The sequence below is a fragment of the Bombina bombina genome, chromosome 1, assembly GCF_027579735.1.
Source record: "Bombina bombina isolate aBomBom1 chromosome 1, aBomBom1.pri, whole genome shotgun sequence".
Lineage (NCBI taxonomy): Eukaryota > Metazoa > Chordata > Amphibia > Anura > Bombinatoridae > Bombina > Bombina bombina.
Genome location: NC_069499.1, coordinates 103,843,747 through 103,866,620, shown reverse-complemented (window position 1 = coordinate 103,866,620; position 22,874 = coordinate 103,843,747). Strand labels below are relative to the sequence as shown.

The 22,874-nt window shown below is 39.1% G+C and overlaps 1 protein-coding gene across 2 annotated transcripts in view; it reads right to left on the bottom strand.

Moving 5' to 3' along the window:
• TTC7B (tetratricopeptide repeat domain 7B) overlaps positions 1-22,874 on the bottom strand; it is an 840,626-nt gene that overhangs the window by 135,909 nt on the left and 681,843 nt on the right. The window contains exon 18 of one of the 2 annotated variants that reach the window (XM_053697563.1): positions 22,679-22,828. The exons of the other annotated variant lie outside the window; for it this stretch is intronic. Coding sequence (XP_053553538.1) covers positions 22,679-22,828 — 150 coding nt within the window. The remainder of the gene's footprint in view (positions 1-22,678; positions 22,829-22,874) is intronic. 2 annotated transcript variants of the gene reach the window in all.

Genomic DNA, 22,874 nt, shown 5'->3' with positions numbered 1-22,874 from the left:
AGCAAACAGTTTGCTGAAGACAAGCAGACTAAGGACATGGATTACTGGAACCATGTCCTGTAGTCCGATGAGACCAAGATAAACTTATTTGGTTCAGATGATGTTAAGCGTGTATGGCGGCAACCAGATGAGGAGTACAAAGAAAAGTGTGTCTTGCCTACAGTCAAGCATGGTAGTGGGAGTGTCATGGTCTGGGACTGCATGAGTGCTACAAGCACTGGGGAGCTACAGTTCATTGAGGGAACCATGAATGCCAACATGTACTGTGACATACTGAAGCAGAGCATGATCCCCTTCCCTTTGGAGACTGGGCTGCAGGGCAGTATTCCAACATGATAACGACCCCAAACACACCTCCAAGACAACCACTGCTTTGATAAACAAGCTGAGGGTAAAGGTGATGGACTGGCCAAGCATGTCTCCAGACTAAAACCCTATTGAGCATCTGTGGGGCATCCTCAAATTGAAGATGGGGAAGCACAAGGTCTCTAACATCCACCAGCTCCATGATGTCTTCATGGAGGAGTTGAAGAGGACTCCAGTGGCAACCTGTGAAGATCTGGTGAACTCCATGCCCAAGAGGGTTAAGGCCGTGCAGGATAATAATGGTAGCCACACAAAATATTGACATTTCGGGCCCAATTTGGAGATTTCCACTTAGGGGTGTACTCACTTTTCTTGCCAAGGGTTTAGACATTAATGGCTGTGTGTTGAGTTATTTTGAGGGGACAGCAAATTTACACTGTTATACAGGCTGTACACTTACTACTTTACATTGTAGCAAAGTGTCATTTCTTCAATTTTGTCACATGAAAAACTATAATAAAATATTTACAAAAATGTGAGGGGAGTACTCACTTTTGTGAGATAATGTAAAAGGAAACATGATAATATTCATTAAGATACAATGAGTGAGATCATATGAAAACTTAATAATACCCTGATGCTAAGGTGACTACAAAGTCCTACAGTAATAGGGTTAATTTGTCTAATTTATGGTAGTGAGTTCACATTACCTTCCTGGGGTTCCTGTATACATTTTTTCTTTTGTAGGTAGTAAAACATAGTGATGTCAACACTGCAGACAGAAGCAACAATATTGCAAAATTGTATTAACCACTTAAATGCCTGAGAGATTCCCAGCACAGTACATTATACAGTACTGTTTTATGACTGCAATGCAAGCATCTCAGGCATCCAGATAGTTTAAAACCTCTCTCTAACCATAATAAAATTTAGCCCAAAATGTAATCCATTTTCATACATATACAAACACAAACTGATATAAATATATATAAATATATATATATATATATATATATATACACACACACACACACAGTTGCAATCAAAACTATTCAATCCCCATTGCAAATCAGGTTTATTGTCAAACTTTACAGACTTTCAGCTGTTTGTATTGAACATTTCAAACAAAAGCAATTGAAATAGCTCAACACAATGAATGCTTCAAGTGGTTTCCCCAAATTCAACTGAAAATGCAACTTTTAATGAATTTTGCAGTCTCAAAATTATTCAACCCCTTCATGGTGAGCATCTTTTGTACTTAGTAGAGCACCCTTTTGCTGTTATGACCTGCTGCAAACGAGATGCATAGCCAGACACCAGCTTCTGGCAGTGTTCCTGAGGAACCTTAGCACATTCCTCATGAGCAATGGCCTCCATTTCAGTAATATTGTTGGGTTTCTATGCTGCAACCGCCTTCTTCAAATCCCACCAGAGATTTTCTATGTGGGTCTAGTCAGGTGACTGTGAATATTCCAGGACTTCTTCTGCAATCAAGCCTTGGTGGAATTTGAGGTATGCTTGGGATCATTGTCCTGTTGGAAGGTCCAATGAGGCCCAAGCTTAAGCTTACTCACAGACGGCATGGTGTTTTTTCCTAGGATTTCCTGATACTTCAATGAATCCATCTTGCCTTCCACACGCTGCAGGTTTCCAGTGCCAGAGGATGCAAAGCAGCCCCAGAGCATCACCGAGCCACCACCATGCTTAAATGTAGGCAGAGTGTTCTTTTCAGCAAATGCTTCATTCTTCTTCCTAAAGACATACCGCTGATCCATCAGACTGAAAAGTTCCAGTTTTGTTTCCTCGCTCCACAGAACAGAATCCCAAAACATCTGTGGCTTATTTATATGATTTTGAGCATAATAGTGCTTTTGGGCCAGTAGTGGTGTATGTCTTGGAGTTCTGGCATGGAAACCTTATGCGTTAAGTATGCACCTTACTGGGCAAACTGAAACCTCAGTCCTGTTGCCACCAAGTCTTGCTGCAGGTCTTTTGCAGTCACTCAAGAGTTTTTTCTCAACCCGCCTTCTCAGAAATCTGATTGCGGCCGTTGATAGATTCCTTTTTCTGCCCCGTCCAGGTAGTGTAACCACTGTTCCTTTAACTTTGAACTTGTGAACTATGCTTCTAACAGTCTCTCTAGGAACATTCAGTGCCTTTGCTATCTTTTTTTATCCTGTTACTTGTTTGTGAAGGGCAATGATCTCTTTTCTTAACTTTTTGGGCCATTCTTTTGACTTAGCCATATTTCTAACACGCAGTCAAACGTGACACTTAACAAACCCCTAGCCAGTTTAGGTATTTCATGTGTTCTAGCTCAAGCACACCTGGTGCAACTAATGAAGCCCTTGTCAGGTGTGCTTGAGACAACACCTGTTTTTCATATTTGTGCTGTTGTGAGGGATTCTATTGAGGGGGTTGAAAAATTTAAAGACAGCAGAATTCATTAAAAGTTGCATTTTCAGTTGAATTTGGGGAAACCACTTGAAGCATTCATTGTGTTGAGCTATTTCAATTGCCTTTGTTTGATTTGTCCATTGCAAACAGCTGAAAGTCGGTAAATTTTGACAATAAACTTGATTTGCAATGGGGGGGGTTGAATAATTTTGATTACAACTATATATATATGTAAACAAAAAGAAGAAAGAAGATCACCACTGTGCACTGAGAGCAGTGTATCTCTTGACTAAGAGCACTGCTCTTAAATGGCTACTGTGATATTCAAGGGGGTGCTGATATAACTAGTTTGGATATATATATATATATATATACATACACGTATATATATATATATATTCAAGTGGTATATCCAAGTGGTCAGAAGAAGGGTATTCGTAACGTCACAAAACAATTTCCCCAAGAAAAATGAGTCTTGCAAGTAAAGGTGAATTTTGTCCTTATCAATCTGAAAACAGCATGTGCTCTACACAATTCTCAAACTCACTGAATGAGCTGCGTTAATGAAAAGGTTTGGAACCACTTTTATAAACTTTGGAACCACTTTAATAAACTGATCAGGTATTAAAAAAACATGAAACCCATATTGTTTCTTTCCAGTTTACTTCTATTATCTAATTTACTTTATTCACTTGGTATCCTTTATTGAAAAGCATATCTAGGTAGGCTCAAGAGCAGAAGTGCACTACTGGGAGCTAAATACTAATCGGTGGCTGTACATATAAGCCTCTTGCCATTAGATGACCTTGTGTGTTCAGCTAGCTTCCAGTAGTGCATTGCTTGTACTTTCGATAAAGGATACCAAAAGAATGAAGCAAATTTGATACTAAAAGTACATTGGAAAATTTGTTTGAAACTGTATGCTTTATCTAAACCATAAAAGAAATGTGTTTTATGTTCCCTATGCAAGATTTAAACGCAAAGGATAAGGAAGGATAGGAAACTCTTAATACTAACTGAACTTGGTCTATTTCACTGAATTATGTTCACTCTATTAGAAATTATTGGGGCTTTATCCTATAATGTGTGTGTATAGAGCAACGTACTGTATGTGAGGCCTTATAAGTTTGACTTACATAAAAAGACAGCACAGTTTCCATGGCCAGAGACATTTATTCCAATTACAGGGACAGTAATGCCTCTAGACTGTTATATATAATATTTCATTTAATTATGCATTTTACATCAACTTTTCAATATATTATCTATTTTGCTCAATTTAAAAGGGACACTCAAGTCAAAATAAACTTTTATGATTCAGAAAGATCATGCAGTTTTAAGACACTTTCCAATTTACTTTGATTACCAAATTTTACACAGTCTTTTATTCTGCACTTGTTAATTATGCAAGTCTACCGCATTGAGTGGTCCTTTAAAGGGACATAATACTCATATGCTAAATCACTTGAAACTGATGCAGTATAACTGTAAAAAGCTGACAGGAAAATATCACCTGAGCATCTCTATGTAAAAAAGGAAGATATTTTACCTCAAAATCTCCTCAGATCAGCAGAGTAAGTTCTGTGTAAAAAGTTATACTCAGCTGCTCCCAGCTGCAGGTAAAAAAAAAATAATGAAGAAATGAACAGCAGCCAATCAGCATCAGCAGTGCTGAGGTCATGAACTCTTACTATGATCTCATGAGATTTGACTTAACTCTCATGAGATTTCATAGTAAGCTTCCTTTACCTGGTTGGTGAAATAATAAGAGAGTTCACGAGGCTCATCCTTTCAGCTGTCCCAGGACAGACATACTAATACGCTGCTTAGAAATCCTTTACAATGGGATGTGGCTACTGAGGAACTTTTGAGGTAAAATATCTTTCTTTTTTACATAGAGATGTTCAGGAGATATTTTCTAGTCAGCTTTTTACAGCTATACTGCATCACTTTCAAGTGTTTAAACATTTGGGTATTATGGCCCTTTAAGTCTTAAAATTGTTGTTTTTTCCAATTCTCAGCTCTAAAAGAGAATTTGACAGGCATTACAAGTCTATCCCTGATATATATCAGCAGGGATGACAAGATTATAAATCGCAAACAATGTGTCAATCCATTCAGTTGTCTAAATATGGTAATTTATTGTGAGATGCAGATAAAATGTGTAATTACAAAGTGTTTACTTTTCCTTTAACCTGCTTTTTGTTATGCCCGGAAAGTGAGTTTTAGGACTAATGGAATTCCTTTATGGCAAATTTGTCAGCTACAGAAATTGTTTGCTAGGGAATAAAAAAAAGCCTTAAACCTCGGAAAGCGTGATGTGATTTTGAATTTAACAAGTACTTGTCACCCACTCAGTTTAACCTTTTCACTGCAAGGGCAGAAGACCCAAAAGGAGTTAATTTATTGCAACTTTTTGCCTAAGGACTGTTAATGGATTCCAACTCGCACAAGCGCTGGAGACAGATTCTGCTGCAGGCACTGGGACTGGTGCCAGGAAAACCTTTTCAGTGTCAGAGAGTTATGCAAATTATCCTATGTTTGCTGGAATCTATAATTATGCCTTCTGCTTATTCTGATTTAAATTAAAAAAACAACCCCAAAAAACAGAGAATCTGCTCTCGTTCCTGTAATCCTACAAAGGGTTTTGAGAGATGTCTCAATATTAAGGCAAATTAGCTGTCCATGTATCAAACTACTGTGTTGCTTAAAAACAAATGTTTTACGTATGTAATTCTCTTCCTATGTCCGTCGACAGATACTATGTTAATGTAGTAGAATTATTATCCAATCGCTTGTTAACGAAGAACAGATCTGTGTATGGCCGTGGCTTAAAAGTATCAGAGGATTTTATTTTTGCAATGCCCTGTGTGTTCCCATCTAGCTCTAAGAAGGTTAAGGGAATAGGCTGCTTTCCCTGCTAATTTTCTCCTGGGCATTTGTCCAGCATCAGTGCTCAGCCTCGTGCCAGATGCAGAGACCACTCCAGTGATGTCAGTTACTTTCAAATCAGGCTCCATAACCATTTTTCATTGCAATCTGTTACACTCTCCTCTAACAGCAAAAGGGTAATTTCCCCCCTGCCCCTTATTCATGCATGTCTGCTGAACAGAAAATATTTTAAATAACAACTCATGCTGAGTAACATCAAAAAAACAAAACAAAATATCAGAACAAAATAGTTCATGCAGGAATAAGTATCCGCTGCCAATGTATGCCTCTTATTTTTTTTTATCAAATATATCAGCGAGAAGCCCAATGCAGTGTAAATCTCCACCTAGAGGCAAATGCACATGCAATGCGGTGGTTAAGAACACTGAGATACCTTTTTTTTGTAAATAGTATTTTTATTGAGGTTGTGCGAAAACAGTACAACTTAAATTAAACAACACATCAGGAAAACAAATATGGATGTTACATTTCAATTTAACAATTTCTATATATGTTGAAAGATAAGATTCTCAATATGAAGTATCCTATTAGGAAAGAAAAAAAAAAAAAGAACAGAAAACTGGAACCTCGTTTTCTTAGTTAGCAATGTGAATGATCATATTTAAACCAATGAACTCAAATTAGTTGAGCAATTGACATGTTAAGTATAAACACAAATGAAAATACAGTTCTACTATGTAGGTAATATGGTAAGATAGATAAATATAGATAGGTAGGTTGCGGCATAGACAAGAGAAGCCGCGCAGTTAGACCTCCTAAAGTAGGAGGTTCATTATGGGGAGGTGGGGGGGGAGGTGGGAAGTTGGATGCGATGGATAGGGTATGCAGCGAAGGAGGCATTTAAATTGTAGAATATCACAGGTAGGGCAGGCACACCTCAAGTAATGACTCATCAAACATTTTAGGTGAATATCAAGGCTAGTATCCTGATGTCTGGTGGGAGAGTTCTAACAATACCAGTGGCATATTATGGATTTTAGATCTATTATTACCTAAATAGACAATCAAGACCTTAATGGGTTTAATTATGAGCATGAGAACGTAATAAACAGCCTGTGCTGTCGAACCGAGAGAAGGAGCTAATTATACGTTGGGCTGATATCATACTTGGTATATTGAGGCAAAAAATCTAAACTTAGAGGTTGGGCACTAGATATGCAACTCAGTTAAAATAATGCGGGTAAGGGAATTATAGATAATACTAGTAGTGTAGGTCCAAAAGATAAGAGCTTTACTTATAAGGTATGTCTGAAACTATGGAGCTATATATTTATAAACTATGAGTATCCCGCTGCCCCGGCCGCTGGCAGCAAGATGTCGTGCTTAGAAATCATAATTAAATTCCAAACATGTGTAGGAAGTATAATAAGCTGAAGACATATAGATGTTATAAGATAAAGTGCTTAAATGCTATTTATATAACAATGGGTGTAAATAATCAGAGAGGGGCCTGTAAGTGTAAAGTAGTGTCTATACATGATAAGTAGAGAGATGATGGTCTGGCCCCATTCAAATATACATCAACCACATAATACAGCAGGCCCCAAGTAGCTGGCTTTATAGCACATTAGGCAACACCGGAGTAATATATTTAACTTATAGTGAGCTGCTACTTTGGGATGAAGTAGTTCAGCTTTGGCAGTCATAACTGGATTAGAAGCCTGTAAATGGGCTGGTATAACAGTGTGCTCAACTTCTGTTATGGGAAAGAGGTTTCTCTATAGTGTATGATATCTTAGTAACAGAGAAATAGAATGGCGTATAGCATGTATGGTGCAGCTTTAAATGACATGGCATCAGCATAAATATAGTTATAGTTATCACACCTCAATGGTGAGGTGGTTCTAGAAATAACCCATGGGAGATCCCAGAGCATATTGTAGAGTAGGGGTTAACAAATTGCATATAGACATAAAGATATAAGCACTTAAAACAGTGAAGAGAAGATGAGTAATAAACAGTTCCATAGTGACGTTCTTTAAATTTACCCCACACCAGTGGCTAATGATATATAACAGTCTCATAGCGTGAATTACCATAGGGAGAGCAAACAAAGCAAACATTAAAGTAATAGGCAGATTGAATTGACATCTTCAACAATCCAGAGCAATGTTATGCAATACATATTACAGCCAGGGTTCTGACAGACAAAGAGAAATATGAGCACAAAAAAGGCACATCCTTACATAGAGCCGGCATTCTCCATGCTGGGAAAAAAAAAAAAAAAAAAGAGTGTCTTTTCATACCCTGTCACCACAAGTATTTCTCATGTAATATAGGCGAAAAGATAGTTAGCAAATACTGTGCCCTATTCTTAAAGCACGGTGTGGTGACAAGATCTACTATAATTTGGGCTGTTCATGGAATGTCTCCAGCACTGCTCCAGGAGCCGTGAACTTGTTTAGGGCTAGCTTATTCCCCATCAAGGAAATTCCCACTGGGATGGGCAACCACTACCATATGTGTAAACTCCCTCAGCTCATAGCTTACCACCAGGGTCCCAATATCTCAGCAGGTAGTGGGTTGCGCAGAGTAGTGCACCGTCTTGTAACGGAGCCGGTGAGTACTGTCCTAAGGCGTGGAGGAGAGCATGTGGAGTCACCAGAGCTGTAGTTGGAGTTGCGCTGTGTAACTTCAGGGACTCGCTACAATGGCCGTGTGCCAAGATTGGTGCGAGAGCTTCAGGTGGGATGACGTTGGCTTGAGGGAGACCATCCAAAGCTGTGGTAGTATGTGCTGCCCTTCGAGTCGCCAGATAGACAAGATGGTCTGATTCTTTTGTTGTGTCATCTCCCCGGCCCATCGTAGCTGTGTTGCAGGCAGGGGGTAATCGCCGGGGCCCCTCAGCGACACCCCCCCTCTGTTCATGCAAGGCGGGCTCAGTGATGTCGGGCTGCCGGAATAGACAGCCGCCATCTCCGCTACACACCGCATATAGATGTTCAGCCAGAGAAGCGTGGTGTTTGTTAAGCAAGAGCCTCAACTCCTTTAAAAAGCAGGCCGAGGTTCTCATAGTGCAAGCTGGAGAGGGAACTGTGAGAGATAAGTTTTCAGGTGCCACGCTAGATAGAAAGTTATAAGTCGAAAGGGTAGCGTTTTCAATATGGCGGCTCCCCCTCTCAGCTCCGCAGCACAGGTCAGCTATAGAAACTAGGTGCAGACTCACCGGGTCCCCACAAAGTGAATAAGAGCTAAGTAACAGTTCCTGGGTCCATCCACACAGATTTAGGTAGTAAAAAGAGACTGTGAGACACAAATAAACCTCAGAATTAGGATCTTGGGCCCGGGAGCTGCACCAAGACACGTCCTGCTAGCACTGCAGTTGGCTCCGCCCCCCCCCAGAACACTGAGATACCTTTAAAGAGACAGCACTGTTCTATTTTACAGATTATTATTAAAAATAGGATATCCTATTTGTTTATTCTGTTGTTAATTTGCTTGATGGCTGTAATCAAAATGTATATAATTACATATTCTTTCCTTGTAGGAAGTGGCAGCTCCAGAAACCCTATTATGGGGTTTCAATGCCCCCATATTATGGGAAAGTAGAGTCTCTGCTGTTTTGTGGGTGGGGTCAGGAAAATGGAGGCGGAGTCACAGGAAATGTTCACTTTAAGGACAGTTTTGTGAGCGGCCCAACAGTGAAACAGTTAAAGGGACAGTCAAGTACAAAAAAAACTTTTATGTTTCAAATAGGGCATGTAATTTTAAACAACTTTCCAATTTACTTTTATCACCAATTTTGCTTTGTTCTCTTGGTATTCTTAGTTGAAAGCTAAACCTAGGAGGTTTATATGCTAATTTCTTAGGCCGCCTCTAATCTAAATGCATTTTGATAGTTTTGCACCACTAGAGGGCATTAGTTCACGTGTTTCATATAGATAACATTGAGCACGTGAATTTACCATGGAGACAGCTCTGATTGGCTAAAATGCAAGTCTGTCAAAAGAACTGAAATAAGGGGGCAGTCTGCTGAGGCTTAGATACAAGTTAATTACAGAGGTAAAACATTTATAATTATAACTGTCTTGGTTATGCAAAACTGGGGAATTGGTAATTAAGGGATTATCTATCTTTTAAAACAACAAAAATTCTGGTGTTGACTGTCCCTTTAATTAGAAAACTGCACCCTTCATGTAGCAAACACTGCACAATAGAGGCTGCATGGTATGGTTCTCTTATTAAATGTTTCACTGCTGGTCCGCTCGTAAATCTGGCATTAGAGGGAACACTGGTCACAGGTATTTCAAGGTCAGGTTGGGAGGTCTGGGGGCGTTAGTTGTGTGGGCATGGCTTGCCTAAAAGAACAAGGTGGTGTCATTTTTACTATTTTAGTATTCTCCTCAGTCCAATGGGAGTATGATATAGAAGACTGGGGATGTGTTTGCACCCCTTGGTCCCCCTAGAACCACCACTGCTTCTAAAGTGTGATAAATGCATTAAAGCGGTTTCCAAACAGAAATGTTTACAGCTAGTTTATAAATGTGTAACTTCAAAAGATTTTGATATACAATCTTATTTTACTTTTAATCAGACTTCTAAGCTTTAGTTATTTATTTTGATGAAATACATTTTCAGTAGCACAAATATTACAAGAAATGATCTACGATCAATCCTTACCTAAAGGTTTCTTGTTTAACCCCTTAACGACCGAGGACGTGCAGGGTACGTCCTCAAAAAAAAGGCAGTTAACGCCTGAGAACGTACCCTGCACGTCCTCGGTGTGGAAAGCAGCTGGAAGCGATCCTGCTCACTTCCAGCTGCTTTCCGGTTATTGCAGTGATGCCTCGATATGGAGGCATCCTGCAATAACTCTAGATGGCCATCCGATGCAGAGAGAGCCACTTTGTGGCCCTCTCTGCACCGGACATCGATGGCCGGTATCGTTGGTGGGTGGGAGCCGACTTGGGAGGCGGGTGGGCGGCCATCGATGGGCCGGGTAATGTAGAGGGGGGCGGGATCGGGGGCAGGGCCGATGGGGGCGCGCATGCACGGGGGGCGGCGGGCGGGCGTGTGCACGGGGCGGGAGCGGGTGGGAACGCTACACTACAGAAAATATAACTTTTAAAAAGTTTGAATAAGGGATATTTTAATTTTAAAAAAATATAAATCGAACGTATCTAGGAGGGGGTGGAGGGTTGGTCTTTGGTGGGGCAGGGAGCTACACTACAGAAAAGGGGAAAGATTAAAAAATATCAGCAATTTTATTCTAAACTGGGTACTGGCAGACAGCTGCCAGTACCCAAGATGGCGGCCATTAAGACAGAGGGGAGAGTTAGAGAGCTGTTTGGTGGGGGATCAGTCAGGTTGGGGGCTAAAGGGGGGTCCTACAGAGCAGCATATGTAAATATGCCTTTTTAAAAAAAAAAAAAAAAGCCCAAATATAGCTTTTATTTTAGTACTGGCAGAGTTTCTGCCAGTACTTAAGATGGCGGGGACAATTGTGGGGTGGGGGAGGGAAGAGAGCTGTTTGGGAGGGATCAGGGGGTCTGATGTTTCAGGTGGGAGGCTAAGCTCTACACTAAAGCTAAAATTAACCCTGCAAGCTCCCTACAAGCTACCTAATTAACCCCTTCACTGCTACCCATAATACGTGTGATGCGCATTTAGCGGCCTAAGTACCAAAAAGCAACGCCAAAGCCATATGTGTCTGCTATTTCTGAACAAAGGGGATCACAGAGAAAAAATTACAACCATTTATGCCATAATTGCACAAGCTGTTTGTAAATAATTTCAGTGAGAAACAAAAAGTTTGTGAAAAAGGGAACTTTTTTTTTTATTTGATCGCATTTGGCGGTGAAATGGTGGCATGCAATATACCAAAACGGGCCTAGATCAATACTTTGGGTTGTCTGCTACACTAGACTAAAGCTAAAATTAACCCTACAACCTCCCTACAAGCTCCCTAATTAACCCCTGCACTGCTGGGCATAATACACGTGTGGTGCGCAGCGGCATTTAGCGGCCTTCTAATTACCAAAAAGCAATGCCAAAGCCATATATGTCTGCTATTTCTGAAAAAAGGGGATCCCAGAGAAAAATTTACAACCATTTATGCCATAATTGCACAAGCTGTTTGTAAATAATTTCAGTGAGAAACCGAAAGTTTGTGAAAAAGTGAACAATTTTTTGTATTTGATCGCATTTGGCGGTGAAATGGTGGCATGAAATATACCAAAATTGGCCTAGATCAATACTTTACATATATACATGTCAAGGGATATTCAGGGATTCCTGAAAGATATCAGTGTCCCAATGTAACTAGCGCTAATCTTGAATAAAATGGTTTGGAAATAGCAAAGTGCTACTTGTATTTATGGCTCTATAACTTGCAAAAAAAGCAAAGAACGTGTAAACATTGGGTATTTCTAAAATCAGGACAAAATTTAGAAAATATTTAGCATGGGTGTTTTTTAGTGGTTGTAGATGTGTAACAGATTTTGGGGGTCAAAGTTAGAAAAAGTGTGTTTTTTTCCATTTTTTTTCTCATATTTTATAATTTTTTTTTATAATAAATTATAAGATATGATGAAAATAATGGTATCTTTGGAAAGTCCATTTAATGGCGAGAAAAACGGTATATAATATGTGTGGGTACAGTAAATGAGCAAGAGGAAAATTACAGCTAAACACAAACACCGCAAAAATGTAAAAATAGCCTTGGTCCCAAACGGACAGAAAATGGAAAAGTGCTGTGGTCATTAAGGGGTTAAACATAGATGTCCTTATAAGTAGCTTTTGATATAATACTGCTAATATACTGTGGACTTAACATTTAACCACTTAGGTGCAAAGGATGGCACATAGTGGTCATCTGCATAATGCCTAGAGTGTGGAGGACAACTAAGTGTCCTCCAGGGTGATGTAGGCCTAGAGAGGCAGCCCCCCCATCTCTGCCTCAAGTGGTTACATGTTGGATGAGTGTGTTTGGCATTGACAGGGGGAGTCAAGGGATCCCAGTGACGTCATCAACCAAAGGAAACCTGAATGTACCGGGCTGCTGCAGGATATAGAAGGGAGGTGTATGGAGGGTATTAAAATGTTTCCATCTCAGGGGCCTTAAATGGACATGAAACCGAATTTTTATCTCTCATGATTCAGACAGAAAATACAATTTTAAACAACTTTCTAATTTACTTCTATTATCTAATTTGTTTCATTCTCTTGGTATCATTTGCTGAAGAAGCAGCAATGCACTAATTGTTTCTAACTAAACTCATGGGTGAGCCAATCACAATCGATAAATATATTCAGCCACCAATCAATAGCTAGAACCTAGATTCTCTGCTGCTCCTGAGCTTGCCAAGATAAACCTTTCAGCAAAGGATAACAAGAGAAGGATGCAAATTAAATAATAGACGTACATTGGAAAGTTGTTTAAAGTTGTATGCTCTATCTAAATCATGAAAGAAAAATGTGGGGTTTCATGTCCCTTTAAGGCCCAGAACCCCCCCAAGACTAATATATTGAAAGGCAATTGCTTGCTCTTTTAAAGTGTGTGTGTCTTTGGGGGGGGGGGGGGGGGGGGGGGGGGGGAGTCTAAGCACTTTTGAAAATAAATGAAAAATAAATACAATGTTTTGCAAGCTGGGATTCTCTGGGTATTTATGAAGGTCATTACAAGGCCTAGAGTCCCCCAAGACCACTTGTTATAAACTAACTCTTTAGGTATGTTGAGGGCATTATAATCAGGTGATAGTGTTTCCCTAGCTGGAACAGTGACCAGGAGTACAAGTGTACAAGGTGAGCTCATATGTTAACATTATGTTGACTCCAAAAGCCCTTGTCTGAATTGGCTGCTAATTATTTAAAGGGACATGTACTACTGGGAGCTAAATAAACACAATGTACTAAAGGGAGCTAAATGACATCATCGGCTAAGCCAAACACAAGACGCATAAATGCGCAACCACCAATTGGCAAGTAGCTGCCGGTAGTGCATTACTGCTCCTAAACCTACCTAGGTATGCTTTTCAACAAAAGATAAAAAAATAGCAAATTAGATAAATGAGGAACACTGGGAAGTTGTTTAAAACTGAAAGCTGTATCCAAATCATAAATGATTAATTTTAACTTTACTGTCCCTTTAATTCTTTTATAGCTACTCATTGTCTGCATGAAATGCATTGTGCTGAAATGTAACAAAATACCCTTTCTTTTTATTTTAAATTGCTTATTTTTATAGAAAAGCCCTGTGAATTATTCTCCATTTCTGTGGCAATGAAAATAGCTGGATGGCACAAAGAGCCTTCTTCTTCCGCATTCGTAGGTGAACGAAATCTCTGAATACACGTGTCCAATGATAATGCTGTTCTACTGTCATGCACATCTCAGCCTGCAGGTGCATGAATGGCCCTTTTTGTTATGCAGGGGGGTCGCCGTTAAATAAACCCTGTTTTCTGGGATCCCCAGCACTACTGGGGATCCACTGGTGGCCTAGTAGTGGGCGGCACTCCCAGGCTTCATGGGAGTGCAAGTGACATCACCAGGAAGCTCAGTGTGGCTGCTAGGGAGCTGGATAGGGGGGGTTTCAAACCCCTCGATCTTAGCTCCCATAGCAGCTACAAACATCCAAGACCCCTCAATTGAAAGAGAATTGCCTGCTCTTGGAGCAATACAACATAGTGGATGTTTTAAAAATAAAGTTAAATAAAACACCTGGGAATTCCCTTGGGAATGAGTTATTATATAACAAACAAAAACTAGAATGTGTAGAGACTCCCAATAAAGTTAATTTTGTAGTAGACAAGTTGTTCTTTAAAAAAATATATTCATTTTGTCTGTATAGTCAGGTGATCACTGTAGTAACAATGAGAACCTTGTAAGAAAAAAAGTGCTTTTATTTCTTTACTGCACAATGGGCTCCAATTTCACATGTGGCTACCCTTGATGACAAGTTAGTAAGGTGATCACAGTAACAGCAGTGGTCACTGGGCTATTTTCAATATTATTTACTAAAATCTAAGTAAAAAACATACATATTTTTTTACAGTTTTTGCCGCAGCTTTCTGATATACCATGAATTATAAATATAGTAATGGCGGATTGTGAATCGGCTGGGACTGCTGAAAATGTATAATTTGTGTGGGTCACTCACTGAAATTTGACTTACAAAGGGGTTTAAATGTAGGTAGCCAAAAAAGCTCAAAAATGGCACAGCACTTGAGTGTAAAAAAGGCTTAGCAGTGAAAGGGTTAAAGCTCCATATCAGCTCAGTACAGGGGTGAAAAATGGATCAGCAGCATTTTCATTTTAGCAAATCAAATATTGTAGAAGAGAACATGAGTAACCTTTTCATAAAATAAGTCCTAATTACTCAAAGTTCTTGTTAGACATTTGAACAGAACTACCCTAAAGTATATGGGGATGACAATGTTGCAATTTCCATCATTTACATCAGAGACATTTAGCAGGACAACTACACCTCCTAAATAAATAAATACAAAATAAAAACATATACATACACTGACCAGAGCAGTGCTAGCTTGCTCTATGGCAAATAACCAGTCTCTTTCCATAATTTTCACATTTAAAGGGATACTAAACCCACATTTTGTTCTTTAATGATTCAGTTAGCGCAGGCAATTTTAAGCAACTTTCTAATTTACGGCTATTATCAACTTTTCTTTGTTCTCTTGGTATCTTTTTTTGAAAAAGCAGAAATATAAGGTTAGGAGCCGGTCCATTTTTGATTCAGCACCTGGGTAGCACATGCTGATTGGTGGCTACATTTAGTCACCATTCAGCAAGCGCTACCCAGGTGCTAAACAAAAAATGGGCTGGCTCTTAAAGGGGCAGTAAACCTAGAAAATAATGCTATATAATTCTGCACATAGTGCAGAATTATATAACATTATCTTAGCCAAACTTTATGCAACATAATATTGCCGGTGAAATCAGATTAAAAAAAAACATAATTTATGTAAGAACTTACCTAATAAATTAATTTCTTTCATATTAGCAAGAGTCCATGAGCTAGTGACGTATGGGATATACATTCCTACCAGGAGGGGCAAAGTTTCCCAAACCTCAAAATGCCTATAAATACACCCCTCACCACACCCACAAATCAGTTTAACGAATAGCCAAGAAGTGGGGTGATAAGAAAAAAGTGCGAAGCATAAATATAAGGAATTGGAATAATTGTGCTTTATAAAAAAAAAAAATCATAACCACCACAAAAAAAGGGTGGGCCTCATGGACTCTTGCTAATATGAAAGAAATTAATTTATCAGGTAAGTTCTTACATAAATTATGTTTTCTTTCATGTAATTAGCAAGAGTCCATGAGCTAGTGACGTATGGGATAATGACTACCCAAGATGTGGATCTTCCACGCAAGAGTCACTAGAGAGGGAGGGATAAAATAAAGACAGCCAATTCCGCTGAAAAAAATCCACACCCAAAAATAAAGTTTAAATCTTATAAAGAAAAAAACTGAAAATATAAGCAGAAGATTCAAACTGAAACAGCTGCCTGAAGTACTTTTCTACCAAAGACAGCTTCAGAAGAAGAAAACACATCAAAATGGTAGAATTTAGAAACCTCTTTGACTAAGAATCAAGCGTTCAATCTCCATACCTTTAAATTTAAGGATTTGAGATCCTGATGGAAAAAAGGACCTTGCGACAGAAGGTCTGGCCTTAACAGAAGAGTCCACGGTTGGCAAGAGGCCATCCGGACAAGATCCACATACCAAAACCTGTGAGGCCATGCTGGTAGCATTCCTTCAGCATTCCTTCAGAATCTTGGAGATTACTCTTGGAAGAAGAACTAGAGGCGGAAAGATATAGGCAGGATGATACTTCCAAGGAAGTGACAATGCATCCACTGCTTCCGCTTGAGGATCCCTGGATCTGGACAGATACCTGGGAAGTTTCTTGTTTAGATGAGAGGCCATCAGATCTATTTCTGGAAGTCCCCACATTTGAACAATCTGAAGAAATACCTCTGGGTGAAGAGACCATTCGCCCGGATGTAACGTTTGGCAACTGAGATAATCCGCTTCCCAATTGTCTATACCTGGGATATGAACCGCAGAAACTTGACAGGAGCTGGATTCCGCCCATACCAGAATTCGAGATACTTCTTTCATAGCCAGAGGACTGTGAGTCCCTTCTTGATGATTGATGTATGCCACAGTTGTGACATTGTCTGTCTGAAAACAAATGAACGATTCTCTCTTTAGAAGAGGCCAAGACTGAAGAGCTCTGAAAATTGCACGGAGTTTCAAAATATTGATCGGTAATCTCACCTCCTGAGATTCCCAAACCCCTTGTGCTGTCAGAGACCCCCACACAGCTCCCCAACATGTAATACTTGCATCTGTTGAAATTACAGTCCAGGTCGGAAGAACAAAAGAAGCCCCCTGAACTAAACGATGGTGATCTGTCCACCACGTCAGAGAGTGTCGTACAATCGGTTTTAAAGATATTAATTGAGCTATCTTTGTGTAATCCCTGCACCACTGGTTCAGCATACAGAGCTGAAGAGGCCGCATGTGAAAACGAGCAAAGGGGATCGCGTCCGATGCAGCAGTCATAAGACCTAGAATTTCCATGCATAAGGCTACCGAAGGGAATGATTGTGACTGAAGGTTTCGTCAAGCTGATATCAATTTTAGACGTCTCTTGTCTGTCAAAGATAGAGTCATGGACACTGAATCTATCTGGAAACCTAAAAAGGTTACCTGTGTCTGAGGAATCAATGAACTTTTTGGTAAATTGATCCTCCAACCATGATGTTGAAGAAACAACACAAGTCGATTCGTATGAGATTCTGCTAAATGTGAAGACTGAGCAAGTACCAAGATATCGTCCAAATAAGGAAATACCACAATACCCTGTTCTCTGATTACAGACAGAAGGGCACCGAGAACCTTTGTAAAAATTCTTGGAGCTGTAGCTAGGCCAAACGGCAGAGCCACAAACTGGTAATGCTTGCCTAGGAAAGAGAATCTCAGAAACTGATAGTGATCTGGATGAATCGGAATATGCAGATATGCATCCTGTAAATCTATTGTAGACATATAATGCCCTTGCTAAACAAAAGGCAGGATAGTCCTTACAGTTACCATTTTGAATGTTGGTATCCTTACATAACGATTCAATATTTTTAGATCCAGAACTGGTCTGAAGGAATTCTCCTTCTTTGGTACAATGAAGAGATTTGAATAAAACCCCAGTCCCTGTTCCAGAACTGGAACTGGCATAATTACTCCAGCCAACTCTAGATCTGAAACACATTTCAGAAATGCTTGAGCCTTCGCTGGGTTTACTGGGACACGGGAAATAAAAAATCTCTTTGCAGGAGGCCTTATCTTGAAGCCAATTCTGTACCCTTCTGAAACAATGTTCTGAATCCAAAGATTGTGAACGGAATTGATCCAAATTTCTTTGAAAAAACGTAATCTGCCCCCTACCAGCTGAGCTGGAATGAGGGCCGCACCTTCATGTGGACTTAGGAGCTGGCTTTGATTTTCTAAAAGGCTTGGATTTATTCCAGACTGGAGATGGTTTCCAAACTGATACCGCTCCTGAGGATGAAGGATCAGGCTTTTGTTCCTTGTTGTGACGAAAGGAACGAAAACGATTATTAGACCTAAATTTACCTTTAGATTTTTTATCCTGTGGTAAAAAAGTTCCTTTCCCTCCAGTAACAGTTGAGATAATAGAATCCAACTGAGAACCAAACAATTTATTACCCTGGAAAGAAAGGGAAAGCAGAGTAGACTTAGAAGACATATCAGCATTCCAAGTTTTAAGCCATAAAGCTCTTCTAGCTAAAATAGCTAGAGACATATACCTGACATCAACTCTAATGATATCAAAGATGGCATCACAAATAAAATTATTAGCATGTTGAAGAAGAATAATAATGCTATGAGAATTATGATCTGTTACTTGTTGCGCTAAAGCTTCTAACCAAAAAGTTGAAGCTGCAGCAACATCCGCTAAAGATATAGCAGGTCTAAGAAGATTACCTGAACACAAGTAAGCTTTTCTTAGAAAGGATTCAATTTTCCTATCTAAAGGATCCTTAAAGGAAGTACCATCTGCCGTAGGAATAGTAGTACGCTTAGCAAGAGTAGAGACAGCCCCATCAACCTTAGGGATTTTGTCCCAAAACTCTAATCTGTCAGATGGCACAGGATATAATTGCTTAAAACGTTTAGAAGGAGTAAATGAATTACCCAAATTATTCCATTCCCTGGAAATTACTTCAGAAATAGCACCAGGGACAGGAAAAACTTCTGGAATAACTACAGGAGATTTAAAAACCTTATCTAAACGTTTAGATTTAGTATCAAGAGGACCAGAATCCTCAATTTCTAATGCAATTAGGACTTCTTTAAGTAAAGAACGAATAAATTCCATTTTAAATAAATATGAAGATTTATCAGCATCAACCTCTGAGACAGAATCCTGTGAACCAGAAGAACCATTATCAGAATCAGAATAATGATGTTCATTTTAAAAATTCATCTGAAAAATGAGTAGTAGTTTTAAAAGACTTTTTACGTTTAGTAGAAGGAGGAATAACAGACATAGCCTTCTTAATGGATTTAGAAACAAAATCTCTTATGTTATCAGGAACACTCTGAGTATTAGATGTTGACGGAACAGCAACAGTTAATGTAACAGTACTAAAGGAAATATTATCTGCATTAACAAGTTTGTCATGACAAACAGTACAAACAACAGCTGGAGGAACAGATACCATACGTTTACAGCAGATACACTTAGCTTTGGTAGCTCCAGCACCAGGCAGCGATTTTCCAGAAGTATCTTCTGACTCAGTTTCAACGTGGGACATCTTGCAATATGTAATAGAAAAAACAACATATAAAGCAAAATTGATCAAATTCCTTAAATGACAGTTTCAGGAATGGGAAAAAATGCCAGTGAACAAGCTTCTAGCAACCAGAAGCAATAAATAATGAGACTTAAATAATGTGGAGACAATAATGACGCCCATATTTTTTTAGCGCCAAAAATGACGCCCACATTATTTGGCGCCTAAATGCTTTTGGCGCCAAAAATGACGCCACATCCGGAACGCCGACACTTTTGGCGCAAAAGAACGTAAAAAATGACGCAACTTCCGGCGACACGTATGACGCCGGAAACGGAAAAAAAAAAAATTTGCGCCAAAAAAGTCCGCGCCAAGAATGACGCAATAAAATGAAGCATTTTCAGCCCCCGCTAGCCTAACAGCCCACAGGGAAAAAGTCAAATTTTAAGGTAAGAAAAAATTGATTTATTCATATGCATTATCCCAAATATGAAACTGACTGTCTGAAATAAGGAATGTTGAACATCCTGAGTCAAGGCAAATAAATGTTTGAATACATATATTTAGAACTTTATAAAAAAGTGCCCAACCATAGCTTAGAGTGTCACAGAAAATAAGACTTACTTACCCCAGGACACTCATCTACATGTTGTAGAAAGCCAAACCAGTACTGAAACGAAAATCAGCAAAGGTAATGGTATATATATATAAGAGTATATCGTCGATCTGAAAAGGGAGGTAAGAGATGAATCTCTATGACCAATAACAGAGAACCTATGAAATAGACCCCGTAGAAGGAGATCATTGAATTCAAATAGGCAATACTCTCCTCACATCTCTCTGACATTCACTGCACGCTGACAGGAAAACCGGGCTCCAACCTGCTGCGGAGCGCATATCAACGTAGAATCTAGCACAAACTTACTTCACCACCTCCATAGGAGGCAAAGTTTGTAAAAACTGATTTGTGGGTGTGGTGAAGGGTGTATTTATAGGCATTTTGAGGTTTGGGAAACTTTGCCCCTCCTGGTAGGAATGTATATCCCATACGTCACTAGCTCATGGACTCTTGCTAATTACATGAAAGAAAGAGGGGTTTTCAGAATGCCGCTCTTGCTCTACTGAGCGGCTCTGGTTTTCCCCTGAGCGCATCTGTGCAGCTGTTTAGTCACAGCCCGGCCCGATCTTGCCATTACACTCAATGTAGCTCACTCCCACTATCAGACAGAGCAGGAGCAAGCTACATTGAGTGTAATGGCGCGATCTGGCTGTGACTAGACAGCTGCCCAGATGCGCTGAGGGGGGAAAACCAGACTCGCTCAGTAGAGCAACAGCGGCGGTCTGAAAAACCCTATTTTTTAATAAGATTTCACCGGCAATATTATGTTGCATAAAGTTTGGCTAAGATAATGTTATATAATTTTGCACTATGTGCAGAATTATCTAACATTATTTTCTAGGTTTACTGCCCCTTTAAAGGGACAGTATACACTCATTTTCATATAACTGCATGTAACAGACACTACTATAAAGAGTAAGATGCACAGATACTGATATAAAAATCCAGTATAAAATGGTTTAAAAACTTACTTAGAAGCTGTCAGTTTAGCTCTGTTGAAAAGGTAGCTGGAAAGCCCACTGCAAGTGGGAAATAAGACACTCCCCCCCCTCCCCCTTCTTTTGCATATGATAAGACCCTTTACACAAACAGGAGCAAGCTGGAGAAGGTAGCTGACGGTATTCACATAAAACTTTGGGGCTTGGTTAGGAATCTGAAAATCAGAGCAATGTTATTTAAAAATAAGCAAAACTATACATTTATTTTTTTAAAAAAACTTTATGGGCTATATAAATAGATCATCTACAAAACATTAATGCAAAGAAAAAATGTGTGTATAATGTCCCTTTAAGCTTACATTCCTGCTTTTTCAAATAAAGATACCAAGAGAATTTGGGTTTAGTATCCCTTTAATTATATAAATATAAAACACTAAAACTGATGAAAACTAAAATTAAAAATCTTTCAGATATTGCACACTTTCAAATATTATACTGTCTCTTTAAAAATTCAAACGCTAGCAAGAGATGGTGGAGTTGAGACTTTGTCACTGACAGCCTTGTTGTTGTGCACGTGTGTTAGGAAGCAGAATTTAATCTAGTGAATTTGTCAGTGTTAGAGGAACTACTTACAAACAGAAAACATGAAGTATAAGCCATGAGTTTGTAGAACTTCTTGGGAGCAGCCTTCAAATGATAAATTTAAACACCAAATTAAAATAACTCTTAAAATAAACATGATGCAAACACCGCAAATAAAGCTCAAACAATGAAAATACAGATGTCAGAGAATCTACAGACACTGATCCAGCCAGTCGGAATTTATTTATTTTATATATATATATATGTATGTATATATATTATTCTCGTACACAGTTCTGTTTAATTAAAAGAACTTTCTCTAATATTAAAAGATTTTTTAAAAACAGAGACATGCCCCTTAGCTCCACCCACATGACACATTAGTTTGATTTTCCACATCTGTGAAATGAATAGAGATTTATGGCTAGCAACAATATGAAATCAAACCCTGTTTCACATTATAAGGCAAGAGGCCAGAAATTTTCTTTCATGATTTAGATAGATCATACAATTTTTTTTTTACCTTTGCAATGTACTTCTATTATCTAATTAGCTTCACTCTCTTGATATCCTTTGTTGAAGGTGCAGTAATTAACAATTGGGCGCTATCTGAAAGCCAATATGTGCAGCCACCAATCAGCAGCTTCTAAGCCTATCTAAGTATAATTTTCATCAAAAGATACAAAGAGAATGAAACAAATGAGATCACAGAATTTAATTGGAAAGTTGTTTAAAACGGCATGCTCTAACTGAATCATGAAAGAAAACAAATTTGTGTTTCATGCCCCCAAGTATAAATTACTTTGCGCTCTCTGCAAATTACACAGAATTTTAGGTAATGTCTAAGGGCGCCTTTATTCGTGCTGATGAGTGATGTCACAGAAAAGATAACTGTGGAGAAACGAGCACAATGTCTTGAGACTTTGTACGTATGTCATGTTGCAGGAGCTACTGGAGTCTGCACTGTATCGCTAAATCTCATAATAGTTATCCGTTTTATAGTACATTTAAATGAATGAAACTGGACTTATCCTGTCTGGAGATTCTCACAAAACTTGTCACAGCAATTCCACAGCAGAAAATCAATTTACAGAGAGGAGGATCTTGCGGCCCTGGGGACAGCTCAGGGTTTGCCGGGGCCTTTATAATTTGATCAGGTTTAGGAGGAGAGTGAGGAAGATGAGAAGAAACAAACAGGTGGAGAGGAGATTCGGGTCTTGAAAGAGAAGAGGAATCTGATGCTAAAAGAAAAAGTGAGAGAGAGAGAAATGAGAAAGGAGGGAGGTG